General features: G+C 41.5%; 1 protein-coding gene across 1 annotated transcript in view; it reads right to left on the reverse strand.

Moving 5' to 3' along the window:
- The window catches only part of Paxbp1 (PAX3 and PAX7 binding protein 1), a 30,171-nt gene extending 15,661 nt beyond the window's left edge, over nt 1–14,510 (reverse strand). The window contains exons 1-8 of the mRNA XM_028756317.1: nt 14,018–14,510; nt 12,549–12,677; nt 7,626–7,802; nt 6,382–6,603; nt 5,902–6,005; nt 4,775–4,992; nt 4,067–4,256; nt 239–362 (exon numbers count right to left, since the gene is read on the reverse strand). Of these exons, the coding sequence (XP_028612150.1) occupies nt 239–362; nt 4,067–4,256; nt 4,775–4,992; nt 5,902–6,005; nt 6,382–6,603; nt 7,626–7,802; nt 12,549–12,677; nt 14,018–14,357 (1,504 nt within the window). The 5' untranslated portion in view covers nt 14,358–14,510. The remainder of the gene's footprint in view (nt 1–238; nt 363–4,066; nt 4,257–4,774; nt 4,993–5,901; nt 6,006–6,381; nt 6,604–7,625; nt 7,803–12,548; nt 12,678–14,017) is intronic.
- Between the last annotated feature and the right edge of the window lie 7,848 nt (nt 14,511–22,358).

Genomic DNA, 22,358 nt, shown 5'->3' on the forward strand with positions numbered 1-22,358 from the left:
TGAAAAGCACACCCAGGGAAGAGTAGACTAATAGAAAGAGTATTAGTACAGTATTTGGCTCCTTGGTTAGGTATACTTTCTTAAACAAACCCAAGTACATGCGTTACAATTTTTAGATCTACCTAACTTATGAACAAGGAAAAAATTTTAAAAGAAAAAGGTCTGTAATTTTCAATTAGGCTGCACTAAGTAAACAAGGTTGTTTAATGAAAAATAAAAACCTTCAAGATGGACTGACTTGAATGGCTTGAAAACTCCGAAGATTCATCTTTAATATCATCTTGTCGTCTTTGGACAAGGCGGGAAGCTCGCTGTTTGTACAGCTGATGTATTGCTGATTCAAGTTCATTAATCAGTGGCACCTGTAAAAATACAACACACTCCGTAACACCAAACTCCTCAGTCGCGTACTCATCTGAGGGTTCCATGCTATTTCCGGTTATCTGAAAAAGTACTCTCTCTATGGACAAAATAAGCAGGAGTCCCCAACAAGAGCAGAACAGCAAGTCACTCTGTAAGTAAGGAAGCAATACTTCTTGAACCCATGTACAAAGCTAAACATCCAGTGCCTGGTTATCGGAGCCAAAGTTAACTTAACAAATGTAAGGTTTCTGTGTTAATAAGAAGACCAAGCAGAGATGTCAGGATCTTAGTGCTTTATCGTCAGAAAAAAATGCGAGTACTTATACGTTTATTTTTTAATTTTCCAGCAACATGATCCACATGGTAAAGTTTGTAGGTTTCTCTTTCTGTTTTGAGGAAGAAGTCTACATAGTTTCACCTGGTCTGAAACTCACTAAGCCCTAGCTGGCTTCCTGCCTCTTCCTCCTGAATGCTGCAATTCCAGGCACATACCACATGTAGCAAACTTCCTGGTTTACATGACAGCTGTGCTAGTGACTGTCCAATTTTAAGTTGTTCATCCACTCACTCATATACAGTACCCTACAATAATGGTACACTGTTCTGCAACATTATTGTACAGTTTACAATTAAACTAAAAAGGTAAATAAAATTTCTAGCTATTGCTAACCAGTCTGAAATCACACTCTGAAATTTCTCTCTTCCTAGCAAATGTTTGAGTCTTTCTTTATTTCATAATAAAATTGTCAAATAAATGATTGTCAAATAAAGTCAACAACTTAATACACCTATCTAGTTTACTTAGACAAAAAGAATACAAAGACTACCAAACATGGCATCTAAATTTTCAAAAACTAGAACATCTTTCTTTATAAATACTGTATTAAACAACCAAATGCTATGAAACTTTCACAAAACACAAAGGACCACTACAAATATCCAAAGAAACCATAAATTCTTGTTTCCTGGAGGTTAGTAAATGAGAAAAGACACTAACTGGAGTTTGAGAAAACTGGCAACAAGTGTTATAGCAGCTTCCTGAACTGGACAGACCGTAAATGGGAAAGAAAAAAGCCAGGGGGAACAACACATGGATGCCTGTAAGAGAGCGGCTTTACATTCTTGCAGGATTCCATTGCCAAAGGAGCAAAGGTATACAGAAAGGTCAGATTTACGGAGGCACTCTGTGCTTTAATATGCCATACATGGGCAAACATGTCCAAATCAGCAATGATTATTCTGTAGTCCAAAGTCACTATCTAATTTGAAATGTTTATTTCCCAATTACTGCTGTTATCACTGTGGCTTAGGCTGCTTGCTATTCTACATCTCTGTAATCTCCTTTTTAAAATTCTGCAAGAGTAAATTCAAAGGTAGTGAAGATGCATCTCTTTAGTTGTAGATAAAACATTCCCTACAGTGCTCAAGCCTGTGCTGGCATTGTAAAGAATTATCTGATTTAGGAACTTTCTTTAAAGCTCAGAAGACAACTCTGGGAACTAAAGCTTAAAGCTCAATTTTAGATCTCTCTCTCTTTTTTTTTTTTTTCAAGACAGGGTTTCTCTGCATAGCCCTGGCTGTCCTGAAACTCACTCTGTAGACCAGGCTGGCCTCGAACTCAGAAATCCGCCTACCTATGCCTCCCAAGTGCTGGGATTAAAGGCGTGCGCCACCACTGCCCGGCTTAGATCTCTTTCAAAGTTCACAACATTGACTTATCTAAAGAGTCTGCCATGACAGTTTAATAACCTCTCCAAACTAAAAACTATCACTATTAATTTATTCAGGAGCAAATGTAAAATGAAAAACACAAGATGACTGGAGGGGAAACTAAGTTGTGGAAGTTAAAATGATCAACAGACAATTTAAGTTTAAAAATCACTCTAACTTCACAAAGCAGAGAAAAAGGAATGTTTAACTTACTTTTAAAGAATATTTCAGCATAACTAAACATAACATTCATACCTATCCAATTATCTCTACTTTAAGTTTTATCTTCAAATATCATAAGGATGACAACGCATGACATTTTCATCAGAAGCACACACAACTGATTACATGCATGTGAAGATGTAGGCATGAAGTACACGTCTCTGAAATACAGGACTATCTGCTCCTTTTACTGAAAATATGTTCAATATGTCAGGGTTCAGATCTGGTATAGACATATCTAAGTGACTGTAGCCAACTAGACTACCTGAAGTAGACTTCTCCAGGAACACAGTATGCAGAAGAAGCAGCACAGTAATGAGTCAGCAACCAACACTGTATCCTAATTCTTCTTAATCCAGGGATGGCATAATCTAACTTTATATATTTAGCACTATATTTGAAATTCTGAGTGCTTACATTTGCAAGTTCTATAAAGCAAAAGCTAAGACACTTCCAGAAGCAGGTCCCAGAGACCATTCCCACACATACAGCATTGCCTCAGGAAACAACCTTATTCTGGCTGGCTCTGCCATGTAGGTCCTACTTCCAGTCTTACTCAAACAGATAAACTCATGCTTCCTTCCTGGCCCCAAGGAATATCACAGCTGCAGGTACATGGGGACACGGACAATACTTCAAACCATGCTAAGTGCTAGAGAGGCTCTGATGAATGGTACCGTACACGCCAGATCTGACCACACATGACTGCACTAAAACCCATCAGAAAGACAAGTCTAATTGAACTTTTCTTAACCTTTGGCTTTCTTGTACTGAAGCAAACAGTTAATGATAAAGAAAAATGTGCCTTCCTATCTAAGATTCTGAGGAAAAATATTTAAGGACCATAATTTTAATATTTTTTAAAGCTAAGATGAAGTACACCAATGCTTATAAACCAGCTCATTGAGCTAGACATTGACTTTCCTTTTCCTTCTATTTATGATCGTGTGTATCAAGCATGATATAAGTATGGGGTGCTCATGCCACAGCCTGTGTGTGGAGGTGAGAGGACACCTAGGTGGAAGGAGGGCCCGTCCACTCTCTCCTCCGTTTCACAGGGGTGCTTCAACAGCAAGCACCTTTACCTGTTCAGCCATCTTGCCGCTCTTTCTCCCACCTTTTAAATTTTAAATTATTACTGTACATGTCTGTGCATGACATGCATGGAGTATTATCTTAAAACAAACAAACAGGAAGTTACTTGAGAAGTTAGCACATGCAACTAATTTTTAAACATATTCAAAAGATTCTGTCAACTGTCATACTAAAGCAGTGAATTCAGAAATGAGAAATGTTCAATGAATAAAAACATGATAATGAATGGCTTCTGAAATGAATGAAGCGTTGGCTTAGATGAAAACTAACAGAAATATCACCATAAAAAGCAGAACTAACTAGCTAATAAAAACTTGTCATGTATTGCACTACTTATAAATGTTTACAATCACTGAAAAATATAATATAAAAATGAAATCAGACCTGAATCATAAAAACAAATACTATTAGGTGAATCTTCTTTATTCTATCAACTCAGTGCAAGCCAGTAAACTAACATGATACTGAGACAGGACTTGTCAGTCTGAAAACTTGTATGTTCTTTTTGTTTGTATGAAACCCTCAACTAATGATGTAAAGAAAATGAAACATGACTTCAGCACTTCTAAAGCTAAGTGTATTCTTTTCTGAGAATTACAAGATGCTCTATGAAAAGCCATCTAGGTCTCCCTATTTTTTGCCTTATTCAAAGAGATTATTATTTTTGCATTCTTACCTTTTCACTGAAACACTCAAGCAAGTCTTGGACATACCCTCGCATTTCTTGCAAAAATTTATACCGTTCACCAATACCCCCAGAAGACCCTTCTAATCTCTCAATAGCCCTGGTGGAGTCCACTCGGCTTTGCAGATGTTTTTCATGCTGCTGTCGATTGGTTTTGTGCAATTCTTTCATGGAGTCCAACCTTAAGAACACAAAAGGATAGATATAACACATTTATATCTAGAATTCAATGTTGTCAGGACTCTTGCAATATTATAATGCATTTTAGTTCCATTACTAGAACATGAAAATACTTGGAATGCATCTTTTTGTCTGTACTGATTTTCTTATAAAAAATAAAATAAAAAATAAATTTAAAAAGATAGTTTACAGATTTCCAATAGTTATTTGGTGGGCTAACCAAAATCTCCTGCTTTGTGTCTCCCCCCATCTCTTGACTACACTTTCAGAGTCCAAGAGGTGAAAACTCAGCACTGTCTTCGACAAGCTCATGAAGCAGAATTTTAATAACTTTGAGGCTTCCACAGAAGTAATCCAAGAAGGTAGCGAGCAAAGCATGAAGTCATCTTCTGTTTAGCTTTTGAAGGTGGACCAGTGAGTCTTCTTTGCCGGCATTCTGCATTTGCTACCCCAGACTACAGGTTGCCTGAGGGACCAGAAAGCTAGCAGACAGGTCTTTAAGAAGTTGATCTGCCCTACCTGTCTTTAAGCTGTTTCTTTACCAAATCAATAGTAACGGGAGCCATCTCATTACTGGGAGTTTTGAAAGGGACTGTATTATCTGTTTTTTGAGACTTGGCATCTGATGATCCATAGGCTGTATAACTATAAGGTATGCCATAGGATGCACCGTAAGGCATTGTCTGGTAAGTGTTCTGGTAGTACATATTCACTTCAGCGGGCTGACTTGCTTGAACCTGAAAAGTATAAGAAAACTAATTTTAAAAAATAAATAAATGCCTTTAGAGTTATGAACCAAAACAAACAACAGCAACAATTATACCCAGTTCCCAGACAGGAATTAAGATAGCAACTGCAATATTCTTTAAAATCAAATAAACATAGGGTTGTATAGACTCTTAGGCCCCGGTTTAAAAAAAAAACAAAAAAAAAAAAAACAAAAAAAACCACTGATTTTATTTCTAATGATTTCAGAAAAACAGTCTCTCAGAATTTAGAAATGGAAATAAATGTATGATCCAGGTAACATCAGGATAATAATATCAGGATAAATAATAATATCAGGATAAAAGACTTAGGTTACAACCAGGCCTCTTCCAGCTACTCCAAGGTTCCCACCAGTCTGATCCCAACAGTACCCAACACGATAAGTACACATGCTCACATTATGCAACTTTCTCCATGCTGCTACAACTACTTTGGCAGGTGTTTTTTTTTTTTTTAATCAATCTCATTTGTTTGCATACCTGGGAAAGCCATCTTCAAAATTAAAACAACTACAAAAACACAAACATTTAGTTTAAGGTAGAATTCTCAAGCTTCAGCGTGTGACATAATCACCTGGAAAACTTGCTAAGCGAGTACTGGGCCTAACCCCTACCTTCTGACCCAACTGTGCCTTTGTAATGGGCTTCTAGATCCTGCTGCTGAAGGACCAGTTGGAGAAACTGGACACTGGTCCACTATTCTGACTATAAAAAAGCAAACTTTGATGTAGTTTATTCTGCAGACCTGATGAATACACGACCACATGCCAATTGCAACTGTGACAGCTGCCTGAGTGGCAAGGCTCACTGTGGTCCACTTCCACTTTAACAACAAGAAGCCTGTCTACTTGTTTGCACTCTCACCGTCTGTCTTCTTACCTGAGGGATGTTGATTCCCTTTCTAATCTGCTCCTGCTCCCAGCGGCTGAGCTCTTCGTCTTGCTCTCCAGTTACTAAGGCGTCATCATCACTCCCCTCAATACCTGAGGCCAGAACAAGAGAAGTCAGCACCCAACAGCAGGGAGGAGAAGGCCTGAGCTCTTCTCAAGAACTGAGCACAAATCCTGATCGTGCTATAGCGTGTCCTCTTTGATCTGGTTGATTCTCCTGATTTTGCTAATGATGGCACCCTTCTTTAATGCTAAAACAGTATTTAATGTTTCACTTACAATCTTTGTTTTCTTAATTTCTTTTAAGCTTGACATCAACTCTACAAAGGGAAGCACAAAATGCATGGCAAATACTTAGTTGAAGTATGAGCTGTGGAACATCCTTGTACTGATGCAAGAACAGTGCTGGTACAGTGTGGGATCAGTTTAATGCAATGCAGAGCACTCGCTGTCAAGTTGGTCAAGTTACCTATCTCCTCAGCGATCTTTTGTCTTTGTGACTTTTCCTTCACAGAAAAAACGATCCGGCGTTTCTCATCATCATCCTCATCATCACTGGCATCATTCTCATCCTCTCGGACGAGGCGGCCTTTACCAGGTTCACTGTCATGAGGAGTGAAGTCTCCCAGTTCTCGGGCCAGTTGGCGCTTTTTTCTTGCAGCATGTATAAAAGCTGCATCTGGAATTTCTCCTGGAAACAAATGATCAGAATTATAAAAAATCCAAGTACCTGGGGTATGAACCTTATTTTCTTAAAAACAGGAAGAATCAGCGCTGACAAGATGGCTCAGCAATTAAGAGTATTGACTGTTCTTCCAGAGGTCCTGCGTTCAATTCTCAGCAACCACATGGTAGCTCACAACCATCTGTTATGTAATCTGATGCCCTCTTCTGGCTTGCAGGTATACATAGAGCACTCATATACATAAAACAAATAAATCTTAAAAAAAACAAAACAAAACCAGGAAGAATAGACTAATCCAAGATAGTCTTGTCAGCATGGTACTTAACTCCTGCTGCCTCTTCTTAAATTCTACATGCAATCCAACTGATGAACTGAATCATGATTTCTCCAGCCCAGCAGAGACATCTTTAATTGTTTATAAACATAGTGGTATTTATTCATAATTTAAATTTGGCCACTTAAAGCACTGACTTTAAAACTGATTAGCTAATATATAGATTTACAAACTATTTCCTACAGGAAATAAGAAAAGTTAAGTATGAAGATAAAAATAACAGCAATTAGTTGTGGTTTTTGTAGCAGATTTTATCTGGTAGAGGGGTTGTGGGAGATACAGCCTGAGACAGAGAAAACCTTAAGGACTATCTGCTGGTTCCCTGAAGCCCATTTGTTTCAATTAAAGAAGGCTGGAGAGACAGTTGCTCTTCAAAGACACTCAGTTCTGGTCCTGTCACCCACATCAGGTGGCTCACAACCACCTGTAGCTCCAGTTCCAGGGAAACCAACACAGCCTTCTGGCTCCTCAGAAGTTACATGAACACACTCATACAGAGATACACCATACACATAAAATCTTTAAAGTATTTTTTAAGTAATTAGAAACTTTGGAAAACTGAAAAACTTGGTTCTTTTATTTTCCACATTTGGGAATACAGAAACAACATGCCTTACAAAGATGTCCTAATTACAAGCACCACTGTCATAGTACCCTGAGGGTGGGGATCTAGGCAAGCCTTGTAAGCACTCACCTGGGCGGAGCACGTTCAGGGAAGACAGAGCATTGGAAAAGGCGCCCCCGGCCTTGGGCTTCTCTTCCTCCTTCTCACTTTCCATGTCCATTTCATCCTCACCATGCTCGCTAACAACAACTCCATCTTCTGGGTTTGTGTCCTTAGCATGACATGTTTTGTCCAGAGTCTGGTCACCTGCAGTTTTGAAAAGACCAATTAAAATATATTTAAAATACAAAGTCATAAACTATCAAGGCACTTTTTATTAAATCTTGAGCTTAATCCACTAATTATTTCTAGTACTTAAAAACCTCAAGCATAAATATGAAATAGCATAGTAGATAGGATTAAGTAAGGGTAATACAGGGAAAACAGGGATAAAATGACATTTTAGTTAACTTTGTAAAAAAAATTAAGTAAATTTATCAACATCTCACTAAGCAATTCTGTGCAGGTGTGCAGGACTACATGTGGATATGTGCACATGTGTACAGGTACTCTCAGAGGCCAGAGGCAATGAATCCCCCGGAGCTGACATTATAGGCTGTTTTAAGTCACCCCACGCAGATGCTAGAAATTGAACTCAGGTCTTCTGTAAGAACAGAAAGTGCTCTGAACTGGTGGTGAGCCACCTCTCCACTGCCTGCTCACAAAATTTTATTTCATTTTCCACTTTACATCAGCACTCCACATAACAATATATCCATTTAAGACATTTCCTGTTGAGAGCTAAACATTTGGTGGTTGAATGACTACAAATATGGCTTTTCACCTATCATCAGGGTAAAGAGACCCCAACAATTATATCTACACTGTACAAGCCTGACCCTGTCACACTCAACATTTAAGTATGTACCATGAAGCATAGAAAACCTGATAGATCTGTGAGCCCAGAAGTGAGACAGAGACAAATTATAGATTATAGGATACTAGAACTATTGACTAAGAGGAAGCTCTAGATGGCCACATTCTAACATGTAGACAGAATTCTCAATATCAGTTCCAGTCTGAGTTGAAGGCTGATTTAGGAATATATTTCCACTATGAGTGTTTATCATTGTGATAAACTGTCCTAGGTCTATAACACTTGTAATTAACTTAATCTCTGCTATTCTTGTTTTGATCTTGACCCACTGACCTTGAAAATGCTCATCCTGGGTGCAATGAGTACAACTGAAAGAGCAAAACTTGCTTCTAAAGGGAAAGTCATCTGTTTCTTCAGTGGGTCACTTTCCCACAATGTTAGCATGTCCTCCTCAGACATTGCCCTTCCAGCACACAGAAGCCCTGGGCTAGGGAAACTCAGACTATCCTCTTTCTGATTTGCCAGGGTGTTTGTTCTTTAAAGTGCAGCCTTACCTTAATAGTCACCAACTTCCCTGATAAGTACATGCTGAAGCCTCAGGCTTTAAAAATCAGTTCACATAGTTAGATGAAGTATCTTTTTATTTGAAAATTTTTTTCATATTTTTTATATGTGTGATCACATGGTCCCACACATACATGTAGAGGTCAAAGGACAACCTTCAGAAGTCAGTTCTCTCCTCGTGGATCTCTAGGAGCTGAACTAAGGTGGTCAGGCTTGGCAATGAGCACTTTTACCAACTGAACCAGCTTGCCAGCCCCACTCCACCTATTCCCTTCTCTAAGTCCACTGGCCTTTCAGACTGAAAACACATCTGATGCACTCAGAGGATGAATGATTCTATAGATATTTTAGTACTTTTGGGTTACCACTTACAGTTTATTACTGTGGTAAAATAAAATGAACTATACAGCATGAAGATGGCTCAGCATATTGGCCTGAGGTGTCCTGCAAGCCTGCTGGCCTGAGTTTCATGCCCACTACTCATATCATGGAAGGTGAGAAGCTGCTCTTGCAGGCTGTGCTCTGACCTCCCCTCATGCTATGCATACACACGCATACAGACACACACACACACACACACACACACACACACTCTTTTTTGAGTGTCTATTCAGTGTTAAACACATTCACATACTATGTGACCACCAGCACCGCTTGCCCCCATTGCTCCTCACATATACACTTTCATAAGCTATAAGTGTACACCTGTGAGGCAATAATAGCTTTGCCCACCCTCCTCCTGCTTCTGCCCAGGCCCTGGAAGCCCTCGTCCCAGCTGTGGTCTTTTGCCTATTTTGTCTTCTGTAACTGGAACCATACTTCACTGTTGACAACTAATTAGTTGCTTTGGTGTAATGTCCCCCAGATTTATTCGATTACAGCCTGTGTCAGACTCTCCTTCCCAAGCTTCAGTATGCAGTGCATGTATACACACTTCCTATCAAGCTACTCGTCTGCAGACAGACATGCTGCTCCATGTGCAAGCTGCGGTGAGTGCTAGGAATACGAGTACACACACCCCCTTCAAGACCTTGACTGTGTTTCTCTCCAAGCTTGTCTGTCACAAGCATCAGTCCTGAGTCTTCTGCTCTATTCACATACTCATCTCCACCTCTGCCCAGGTCCTCTTAGCAACTGTCCTAGCTATTCATTTTCACTGTTCTAAATATCAACTATCATCACATCAAATCATATAGCTGTTCACCTTCCTCACCAATAGTGCAGAAACATTCTAGTTTCTTTATATCGTCAACATTTGATATTTTTCTGAGGGAGTTTCTTTCCTTTTTTTTTTTTTTTAAAAAAAAGGGGCATCTTAATGGGTATATAAGAGTAAACAACCCCAGTACATTCTCATTTAAAAGTTATTATATATGCATTTTTTCTTTCAGTACTGCACCTCAAATGTATGCATGTTGAGTTCTACACAAATGTAGGCATATGCTGCGTTCTAGAAGCGTGTAGCTCTGTTATTATTTGAGTACATGAAGCCCTAGGTTTGATCCCCAGGAGCACATGACTGAGCATAGTGGCCCACAGCTGTAAGGAGGCAGAAGTAAGAGGACTAAACTCAAGGCTACCCTTGCCTGTGTGGGTTGAGGCCAGCAAGGCATATATAAGAGCCTGCCTTGACAAGGCTCCACCGAGCCCTTCAGTTTAATTTAGGAATACCACAAAGCTAGGGTTTCATCAATGCTACTTTCAAGTTAATTCATCTTTGCCTACCTACATATTTACAGGCAAAGACATTCTAGATGATGTGTTAACAGTGCTTCCAGGACTGCTGCTTCAAGAACAGCAAGGACAACCAATGGTACCTACCAACAGCAGTTCTACCTCTGGGGAGAACACTGAATTCCCTGATGAGTACAGAACCCAGTAAGGTAGGAGACAGGAAGATGACAAAAGATGGCCTTAAGAACTTCCTCCTGACTTCAATCTGAACCCCACAGTGAATGGTAAGCACACCTCCAGGCCTTTCTTAATTTCCACTCTGCAACGCTCTGAGGTTAGTTTTCAACAACTCAGGGAGTGGAGCAGTTCCCAAGATGCAGAAATAGTTCAGTTCTCTAAAACACTTGTCCTCCCACCCGTCTTCTCTATACCACAACTTAATGTATAGTTCTTCCCATTTACCCTGGCACAAAGCTGCAATTTGCCTGCTGCTTCTAACAGCAAAGCATACATGAAGTGTATCAACTTTTCCTAGGAATGGTTCTCAAATCAGCCAGTTTCTGCCAACCCACCCCTTCCCAAAAGTGTGTGTCTCTGTGTACCCTGGCTGTCCTGGAATTTGATCTATGGACTAGGTTGGCCTCAAACTCATGAGATCCACCTGCTTCTGCCTCCTGAGTGCTGGGGTTAAAGGCATGTGCCACCACTGCCTAGCAACAGCAATCACTTTTAACCCACCTACAATTTCCCAGGGCCAGGAAAAGTGTCAATCTTACTCAGCTTTCTAAGCCTATGGGTCAAAATCAGCCACTAAGTTTCAACTGTTTTAGAACTCCAATCTCTCCTTGTAGCAACTCAGGACACCTGTTAACACCAGGTTACAGTTTCAAAAGCTATTTATCCTGCCTGTCTCGGCAAGCCACTACATCCTGCAACTGCAAACTCTTACTACAGTTTATTCCCAACCTGTCAACAACTTGTCTTTCAGAGTCAAACACTGAGCTACTGACTTCACAAAGAGCTAGTCAAATGTACTTGCTCCTTGTGGTATTTCCACACTTCTTCCTATTTTGGGAATTCTAATCATCAACTATCCAGCTTCACATCCTACTTTTCTACAGAGTTGTCCCCCTTTTTCTGAAAACCTGTAGTTAACCTCTGACCTACACACTGGACTTTCTGCTAACACTTCTGTTGAATATTTACGTAACAGTCTCCATTGCTACATTGTAAATTTGAGATACAATAGCATTCTTATTCAAGTTATGCCTGTACCTGAGAACCTGGGAAATACTCTCTTTAGGCCTTTGAAATATAGATCTCTCTGAAACATCTGTCTGAGAGTAACTTAAATTACAATGAATGCAAACATTACCATGTAAAGTACCTGCTTGATACATTTTAAATCTTGAGTCTGGTTTATTGGTAGAATGTTTGCCTCCAACCAAAGAGAAAAAGTGAGGTGAGGGAAAGATTTAAACTTGAGTTTTGAGAGGACCAATGTCCCTGGCTCTTTAGTATCAAATAAGGCTGCTGAGTACTGATATTATCAACATTAACTTCCTACAAAATCTGTAAGACTTATTTCTAATATGGAAATACTACCAGAGGAACTCAAAAGTCTGACTCTGTGAAACAGCAGTACAAAATTTTTAAATAGAATAATCTGTCTCTATGGCTGAAACAGGAAATCTCTTTTCCTTCTGCATACAAGTCTCTATATTAGCAAGAATTTAGAAGCAACAATCCATTTTGTTTTTAAACGTGAGAAAAAATATACAGAACAGTATTATAACTTAATATGGCTATTGGTTAGCAGAATGAGTTCACAATATACACTGCAAAGCACTGTGTAGCTTCTATTTGTCTCTCATTTGAAAGAATTATCTAATACTTACTGTCAGCTGCTATGTTGAGCTCTGTCTTGATCTTCGATTTCTCAAGGTCTTCTTTATATTCTTTCTTAAGCAATTTAACGATCTTTTTGCTGTAACTTGATTTCTTTACTTTAAACACTTCTTCATTTTCTTAAGAGAAACGGAATGAAGTCTGTAAGACACAAACTCAGAAGATGCTCTCCCTTCCTCTTGCCTTCATGCTGTTTGACTTCTCCCGACACATTTTCACACACAAAAATCTTTACAAATTTGGAAGTTATTTCAATTATAGACTCAAAAACTGATATTGTGCCAGGCTTGGCAGCAAACGCCTGGGATCCCAGCACTAGGGAGGCAGAGGCAGGAAGATCTCTGAATTTGAGATCAGCCTGGTCTACAGAGTGAGTTCCAGAACAACCAGGGCTATAATATAGAGACCCTGTTTCAACAAAGCAAAATAAAAACAAAAATAAAAAATAGTATCAATTCCAGAAATTAAGTGAAAATTTTAATGAGTAACCAAGGAACTTCAAAATTGTTAATTTTTGGCTTATTTAATCTATCTCTGGATAAAAATATATTTAGAATGTTTCCTCAAAATATTAAGTCAAGACACCTAAAACAATATACCCCAAATTATAAGGTTCTGCTAAGTCTGAATAACTCTGGTCACAATAACAGTTATTTCAAAATTATGCCTAAAATAAATCATTTTGTAAAACTAAGTTTTGAGCGACTTATCCCTCATCTTTGAATTGAAAATCAAAGTCAAGAACAAAACATTTCAAACAACCCACGTATCAAAACCTGGTCTGTATCTCCTTCAAATAAAATATCAGCGAAACCAAAGATAAATCACCCAGCTTTCTAGAAACACGAAAGCATTTTGAAGTCATGATTCAAGACTTTCGAGACTCATTCAATTTTTCATAACATGATATTGGGGTACAAGTAAAATCTAAGTCCCCTGAAACCTGGTTCAAGCTGTTTCAAGAGCCAACAACGTTACAGCGGACATCTCCACCCATTTACTTCTACAGAGAAACCGAGAATGGACAACAGCAAGGGACTGACTGGATCAAGGTCACTAGGAACCAGGGCTACAGCTCCAGATTTGTTCCCAGCCCCGGTTTCGGTCCTCCTCTTTAACAATCCGGCCTTCTTAATCAAGGATGCCTAAACCGAGATGCCGACGAGCCGCAGGTACAGAGGCCTGAAGGCGACTACGAACTGGCAGTTAACCGAGAGACTCCGGCTGTCTGCAACTCGCAAGGTAGGAAACGGGTCCACGGAGCATCAGGGCTTCTCTTCCACTCAGGACGGCTCATCAGAGCTGACAGCCGGAGGAGGGACTGCACAGGCCGCAGACCTGGCTGGTGGCAGCGCGGGAACGCAACCCCAGGCAGAGCAGAAGGCCGGAGGTGGGGAAAGGGGCGCGGCGCTCGGGCGAGCACGGGCTCGGGGTCCGCGTGGGCCGGACGGGGGCTCACCTTCCTCCTCGTCCTGGAAGCTCAGCAGGCTGGCTCTGGGCACCTCTTTGTTCTCGCGAGGCCTCTTGCGCTGCTTCAGCCCGTTGCCGGGCTCCGCGCCGCCAGGGATGCCGCCCCCGGCCTCAGTGCTGAGGCCCGGGGTGTGCGCGGAGGGCGGCGGCCCCGGGCCTAGGAGCGACTCCCCCGCGGGGGCCCGGTCGCCGCCGCCAGGGCCCGGCTCTTCGCCTGAGGCCGGCGGTGGCAGCAACGGCGGCGGCTCCTGCTCCTCATCGCGCTCCCGCTCCTCCTCCTCCGAGTCATTCCGCTTGCGCACGTTCACCCGCCGGGCCTTTCGGAACATCCCAGCCGCCGTCACCGCGCTTTCACAGCCGCTCGCAGACTGAGAGGGTGCGAGGGAGCGCGGAGACCACCACCGCGCACGCGCAGTCGCGAGAGCTCAGCCGGGTTGTCGCGGCTCTAGCTAGCTACCGAGCAACAGCGAGCGCACATGCGCTCTCCTCGCGCTCCCTACTTGGGCGGAGTCACTTCGCACTGCCCTCTAGCGGCGCGGGGGACTGTTGGCACAGAACCCTCCGACTCCAGTGTTGTTCCAAAGGTCACAAAGAGGATCATCGAGATGAGAGGAAAGAGTGTAGTCTGTCGTCTCTGAGCATGTTGCTGCAATGCGTCTTCCGCGCTTACACGAAGCCGTTAAGTGTGGAAGCCTCCCACGCAGCGCCTGCAGGGTAAACAGAGGCGGGAGGCTGGGGAGAAGTGAAGGGAGGAGTCAGTTAACTTGGGCTTGAGAAGGGAAAGGGTAAGTGTCTCCACGGATAATATCCCTCCTAATGACGCGAGGTAGTGCTAGCAGATACAGTCTACAGATCAATATCTCTATTAATACTTGCTATTTCTACAGCTTTATCAACGCAAACACTCAAAGGCATAGGCTCTCTTCCACGAGAAAAAGCTGGCGTGAGGGCACACACCTCTAATCCCAGCAGCACTGGGGAGGTGGAGGCAAGCCGACCTCTGAGTTCGTGGCCAGCCTGATGTATATAAGGAATTCCAGGATGGCCAGGGCTACGTAGGGAATCCCTGTCTGGGAAAAACAAAACAAAAACAGAAATGATTACACCTCCTTGCTGCCGCAGCCATTTCCAGGAGGACAAAGTGTTTTCGAGTGGCTTGGTAAGAAAGCCAAGTTAGCTAGAAAATATTGTAACTGTTTTACGAAGCATGGTGAATTTCCGAAACAAATGGAAGGAAAATTTGTCTTATTTTTCAGACTATATCACAGAGGAAAAAAATCTGAACCTTGGAGGCCTTAAGGAGATTGCATGAGCTTGAGCTAACACAGGCCACCCAGTTCATAACCAAAGTTGAATCTTATCTTTCCCTCGAGCATATCAAGGTGCGTGGGTGGAAGTGTTTGTGAAATTATTTACATGTTTCAAAACCCGCCAAAAAAAAAAAAAAAAAAAAAACGGGATCGGAAGGAGAATGCAATTTAGAGCCAGGCTGGAGTCCCAGTACCCACACGCACAGGGCCCTCACAACTCCAGTTCCAGGGAATCTGGCGCCCTCTTCTGGTCTGCATGCATGTAGTGCCCAGCTGTACTTGTCCTGAATGAAGGCTAAAAGCACAAGTTGACAGACCTGTAAAAAGAAAGCCGGGTTTAAAATACACAGGGCCTGGAGAGATGGCACAGCAGTTAAGAGCATTTTGCTGCTCCTGCAGAGGACCTGGATTTGGTTCTCAGCACCCAACATGGCAGCTTACAACTATGACTAACTCCAGTTCTAGGAGATCCTAGACCCTCTCTGGCTCCCTTGTGTGCCAGGCACACACATAGTTCACGTACAAAGCATGTGGGCAAATATACATAAACAATAAAAGAAAATCATTAAAAATATAGTTAATTGAAATAATCCCTGCAATGGGAAGTGGAACAGGAAGGTCATCTATCCTCTGGTGGGAGACCAGCCTAAGCTACATGAGAACATGTCTTTTAAAAAAAAATCCCTAAACCTCAAACTATGGGGCACTGGGCTTGTTGAGTATTTTAAGGGAGAACTAAGCCTTCTTTGTAAAACATCACCTCACTTGACCCTCTCCATTAAAACCAAATGCAGAGAGAGGCTACCTCTGAGGCGGCTCCATTAGGCATGACGATAGAGTACCCTGTAGCCGCCTGTGGCCACAGATCAGCTGGAATCACCTGAAAGGGGGGCTAGGAATGAAAGGTGGACGGAGGGCAAGAAGAGATGAAGCCAAGACAAAGTTCTCTGATCAAGGCTCGAAGCTTTAATGTTCAGCTCTCAATTTAAAGGGAAAGACCCCACCAAAACCCTTTCTGGTTTAAGCTGGAGATAGGTGGGATAATCCATTCTTGGTCACAGCTGGAGATATCTCAAGGCAAGCCCAGGGACAGTTCTTCTAAGTTCCGTGCAGCCAAGGTGGGTAACTCCACATAGATCCTATCACTTGGTCTGTTGTGGTAAACAAGGTCTTTCAGGCCTGCTCAAGGCTGGGGGAAGGGCACAGTTTCCCAAAGGAAACACAATTGTATAAGATTCCCTCCACCTCCCCCAGGAATCTCATCAACTAGGGAGTGTTAACACCAGAGGAGAGGCGGACAGTAGGCCATGGCGGTCTGATCCCAGGCACCTACTCCAACATGACTTATGCTACCTAAAAGACATAACGCATTGAGAGATAGCATTCTTCACCATACCATTGCCCGCTTTACCCACCCACCCCAGTCACTGCCCATCTCCCAGAGCCTCAACTGTTTGTCTCTGTAGTCACGTGCCCTTACAGTTTCGTTTCCCCCTTTGAGCCTTGTACTGTATGGGACATTTGTGTATCTGTATGATAGCTTCCTTCCTATTAATCTGCCACTGTCAGGTTTATTTTACATAATTATTGAAACTCCTGAGAGTGGAAATTTCCCTCCTTATACTGTAATAATCAACACTACCCTGAAGAGCTTGAAAAATTGTCACATCTCTGAGGCTAGGTTGGAATTGCTGGGGCTCAAGGTAGCATTTTTTAGTTTTGTTAATCCTAGCTTGCACTGTGTGTTAGTATTCTGTCTAAACTCCACCTCCACTGTTACCTGGCAATAGCCAGGTAGACGTGCCCACTATAAAAGGCGCTGCTTGCCTCCTCCTCCCTCTCTTGCTCTCTTGCTCTCTTGCCCTCTTGCCTCTAGCTTCTCCTTGTCCCCTGCCCCTCCCCCCTCCCCCCTCTCTCCACGTGGTCATGATCAGCCTCTACTTCTCTTCTCCCTCTCTCTTCTTCCTCTCTCCTCTCTTCTTCCATCTTCTTCCTCTACTTCTCCCCCCACCCCCCAACCCGACCTTTGCCGTATCTCCTGAATACCCCCCAACCGTTTGGTCCAGTGTTGTCTGTCCTAAGCTGTGCGCAGACGTCTAACACTGTGAAACATTTAGAGTTTGTGATTGCACCTGCAAACATGACTGCATCTTTTTGCCTGCACCATGCCCTAAGATTTTCACTATTTAAATTCTACACTGAAATAGAAGATCCCACATTTCTGTTTCGTATAATTAGGTTCTTTTATTTTTTTCCCATTCTCTTTGGTTAGACTTGAGACCTGCCTTTCTAGGACCCAGATGTGCAGCTGAAAGCAGTCTCTCCAACCATTTTCACGGGGAAAGTTAGTACTATGTGGCTTCCATCCTCTTCCTGTTACTCCTGCTCCTTACACTCTGGCTGCTCAGCATTGCTAGAGCTCTGACCGTAGCCTACTTGCTGAAACCGAACTCCTATTTCTAGTAACAAAAGATTCACATTGTGCCTGGTCAGCCTCCAGACACCTGCCCTGTACCCTGAAATATATTTGCAGTAAATGGAGACAGCAAAGGTAAGGCCTGTAAGCAGAATATGGGTGAAGACACCTGTCTACCATAGGCAAGGCCCTGTTTGATTCCCAAAACCTCAAGGAGGGAAAAAAGGATAAAGTATATTAAACTACCATCCTGAAGCTTTAAAAAGATGTAAAAGTGTTGATTGGATGTGTATAGAAGAGGAAACACTGGTCATTTCAAATATTAAAGAGAAGAAAGATGTTTATAAGTTTTCCATTCTAGCTGTTCAGGTAGTAGAAGGGAAAAGTTAAATACTAAGCATTATCTTGCTGCCTGAGTCAGCCAAAGTTCCCTCAACCAGATATTACAGACCTGGTGGAACTTAAATTCTGGAGACCTAACAGCTGCTTAAATCACGTGTCATACATCAGAAAGCAGTTATTTGAAAAACCACTGCCATGCTTTGAGTATGCCATCAACTGATTCATTATTAACATTACTGCATTATTACAGCATCCATTGTTTCTATAGGACTGTTAAATCAACTGTTTTGTTTAAAACAGTCAGTTCTTATTTAAAGTGGTATTTTCAAGCAACAATACCAGTTTGGGGCTTCCCCACCCAAATTGTAATGCCACACGAATTAATTGATTCATAAGTTCTGACAAAATTGTCAAGTCAGTTTGATTTGCTGACTCAGCCTTAGATCCTAAAATGGAGCCCAGTGTTTACCAAACGTAAGTCTTCAAACCACTGAAAGGATACTCCTACTTAGGAGTCAATGTCAAATGTGCGTGGCAGGGACAGCCTGTTCCTATAACATAGCAGGATGTTCATTGCTGGATTAAAGTCTTCTAAGACTATGCCTTTCTTTCTCCTTATAACTGAGGTGATGGAATTCTTGGCTTCTATCAGTAATGATGATGCTGTATGGTACTGCATGTGCTTTCACATTCTGACCTGGCGAGCTCAAATGCAGTGGAAGTGGAGGCCTTTCACACATTATGTGCTTTTATTTTTATTCGGCAGGAGAAATCTAATATTCTAGAAACTGATGACCTGTAGCCAAATATTTTCCCCATAACATTTACCATAAACTTGGTAATCTGGGAGGAACTAATGTGGGAGGAGTAAGGAGAGGGAGAGGAGGATCGAGGAGGCAGAGAGGTAGGAGGTTAGTTGTTTGGGAAACATCTCTAATTGTGTGGGCATCTTGTTATTGAGTATTACCAATGATATAAAGCCTTTGGATAATCATTAAGCTTTAGAGTCTCATTTCTGCTGGGTACAGTGTGGATGGCAGGATGGTCTGGGTTCAGCCCAGCCTTGTGGAGACAGCGTGGTAGATTGGCAGAGCCATCTCCCATGCTGGTGTCTCGTGGGTGGCAGGGCCAGTGTTTCTCGCCCACCTGAGCTAGCAGCCACTGCTCATGGCCTCAGGCCTTGCCTAGTCAGGAAGATGGCCCCATATCACAAGACGGATTGGGTGTCCGTTTTAAATATTACCCGTAATAATGACCCTCAATTTTTTCCTTTTTTTTAATGTAATGTTGGAAATATTTTTTTAACTTTATATTGGTTCTTTGTGAATTTCACAATGTGCATCACAATCCTACTCATCTCTCCTCCTCCATACTTGCCCTCCACCCTTGCAACCTCCCCTGCAAAAGAAAAAGAAATAATCTTGTTGTGCAAGCTGTAGTGTGTCACAGTGTGTCCCACAGTATACCCTTGTGTCCACACTTTTTTTTTTTTTTTTTTGCTTGCAAATGTTGATTGCAGTGAGTCATTGGTCTGATTTGAGGCCTCTGGCTTCTGTTACACTATCATTGCTAGAACCTCACTGGAATGTCCTGTTGTTGCCTTGTGTCCTGGAGACTCCCTGGAGTTGGATGATGTTTGTGGGTGCCCTGGAACCCTTATAATTTCCCTTTTAATTTTGTTGTTATTAACATTTTTTTTGTTGTGTGAACTTACTTAGAATGCATCAAATTTTAAAAACTTAGAAGCCAAGCAGATGCAGGTGGATCTCTGTGAGTTCCAGGCCAGTCTAGTCTACATCATAAGTTCTAGGCCAATCAGGACTGCACAGTGACAGCCTGAACCAGGACAGCAATAAACACACCAACCTTACAACCAAAACAGTCTATTGAAACAAGTGAGGCTTTACTTTCTTAGATTATTTTTTAATCTCTTCAATTATAAAAATCTTTTAAAATACTAGTTGAACAATGTTTCAGATATACCTTTATTTCCGGTGAAAATGCTCTGAGATATGCAGTTGTTGTTAGCCTTTTGTGAGTAGAGACAAGTACCTCCATGACTGGAGGATGTGCTAATGGCCTAAGAAAATTTAGACACTTCTCTAGGTCTAGCGTGTGCCCCGAAGGCAGGCTGTGTGATTAGCGTGCCTAGGGTTCTAGGACCACTCCCTCTCAAATCTAAACTACTTGTTTTAATCTCTACCAACATTTAGCTACTGATTCAAATTCAATGAAATAATACTTTCTTCATCGAGCCATTAATAGTGACCCAACCCAGACTGTAAAGATCTAGAGAGTTTTTTAATCACTATTTTTAAATTAACACATGTACCAATGGGCATTAAGTGTCTTTATTGTTATAAAATGTGCAAGGATTTTCAGAATGAAAACAGGAGATTGTCCTGCAAGACAATTAACAATAGCTCCAGAGTGTCAGCTCCTAAGGTAAACTTTTCCTAAACCATCCGTTGCTGGCACAATACCCAGTTCAGTATCTCACCTCTCCCACCTCTATACCAGAGTGTGCCTCAGAACCAGTGTTCCTTTACATTTAGACTATATGCAGTATGACCTAAATATATTGAATTTAATCTAATTCATAGTGTACACTTTAAATGCATGTATGACCAGTGCAAAAGCAAGATTATTAATGCATCTTTTCTTAAAAGAACCAACTTATAGTCTGTGTTTTATTATGTCATCTGTACATTATTTCCCCCTTGGGGGAGAATTTTAAAGCACAGATATTTTTTAAAACAATTAGGTTATAAGCATCCCCTATAGATCTAAAACACAAAAGAAATGACACAAAAGAATTAGTATTTCTTTTGTGTATATATATTTTGAGTTTTACCAGGACCCAGCAAAGCTATGCAGTTCTTACAGCATGACTATAGAGAGAAGAGTGGGATGGACCCAGCAGAGCTGTGCAGTTCTTACAGCATGACTAGAGAGAGGAGAGTGGGATGGAGCTTCGGATTTATTATATCTGTAAGTAGACTTTTAAGTAAGCTTTTCTAACTGAAAACATTCCCTGCACTTTGAAAACTGAGAAGATATGGAACAACACAGCTTATCATACTAGCTACAGTGTAGGTGCATTTCCTTCTAGAACCATCCTGAACATTCTCTCATTTACTCTCAGCCCTTCTCCCTCATCAGTTGTGGATGTCCTAGGAGAGGACAGAGTCACTCTCACAGCAGAGTTCATGGTTTGCAGTCTTACTCTCACACATTTACTCATGCTCTTGAAGTCGTACGTGACTCTGGCACCTAGAAGGATGTGTGCTATGTATGTGTGTGCTGTGCTGGGAATTTATATCAGGCGCACATGCATGCTGGGTAAGCTCTTTCCTGTTGAGCTGTACTATTAGTACACAGGATCTTTTCTCAGCTCTGTTTTGTTTTGTTTTGTTTTGTTTTTTAAGACAGGGTTTCTCTGTGTAGTCCTGGCTGTCCTGGAACTCACTCTGTAGACCAGGCTGGCCTCGAACTCAGAAATCTGCCTGCCTCTGCCTCCCAAGTTCTGGGATTAAAGACATGCACCACCACCGCCCGGCCAGCTCTGTTTTCTTAATAGCTTGAGACTAATTGTAGTCGCAGCATTAGCATCACTAAAACTATAAAGAACTGCATATATCAGTCTTATTTTTTATTTTATTGGATATGATAGAGAAATGCATATTAACCTATAAAATATGTCGTGTCTATAACCTTTACATTGCAAATAGTATCTCAAATTAAGGAAATTCCTGTAGTATTTGAAAATACTACTTAATTCTATAAAAAGTATTTCCATCATTGACCAACAAGTGACATTTCTAAGTATATTTGCATCTTAATGTTACATGTATCCTTAACATAATGAGAGCATCCAACTGTTCATACAAGAGCCTTATTTTCCCATCATCCCAACCTTTACATACAAGAACTTGGCAAAAATCTAACAAAACATTATTTGAGATTGTACAGAACTTAGTAAAGGATAATGCTTATTATTATTATCCATAAATTGTGTGCTTCACAATCTTTGTATACCGGTAACCTTGTGGGTGTGACGAAGATACATCTCTTCCTCCTCCTCTTTGGAATGATGCCCACTTTTACCAGCTGGCCACAGGTGACAAACTGCTGGCCCCAGGCCAGATGGCCCACTACAATTTATCCTAAGAATCACATAAACCATATGTACAAAGCTCTTGAACCAGTACCAGCTACCAGATGGAAGGTACTTATATACCAGATGGAAGGTACTTATATAC

The sequence above is a fragment of the Grammomys surdaster genome, unplaced genomic scaffold (assembly GCF_004785775.1).
Source record: "Grammomys surdaster isolate TR1022 unplaced genomic scaffold, NIH_TR_1.0 126118, whole genome shotgun sequence".
Taxonomy (NCBI): domain Eukaryota; kingdom Metazoa; phylum Chordata; class Mammalia; order Rodentia; family Muridae; genus Grammomys; species Grammomys surdaster.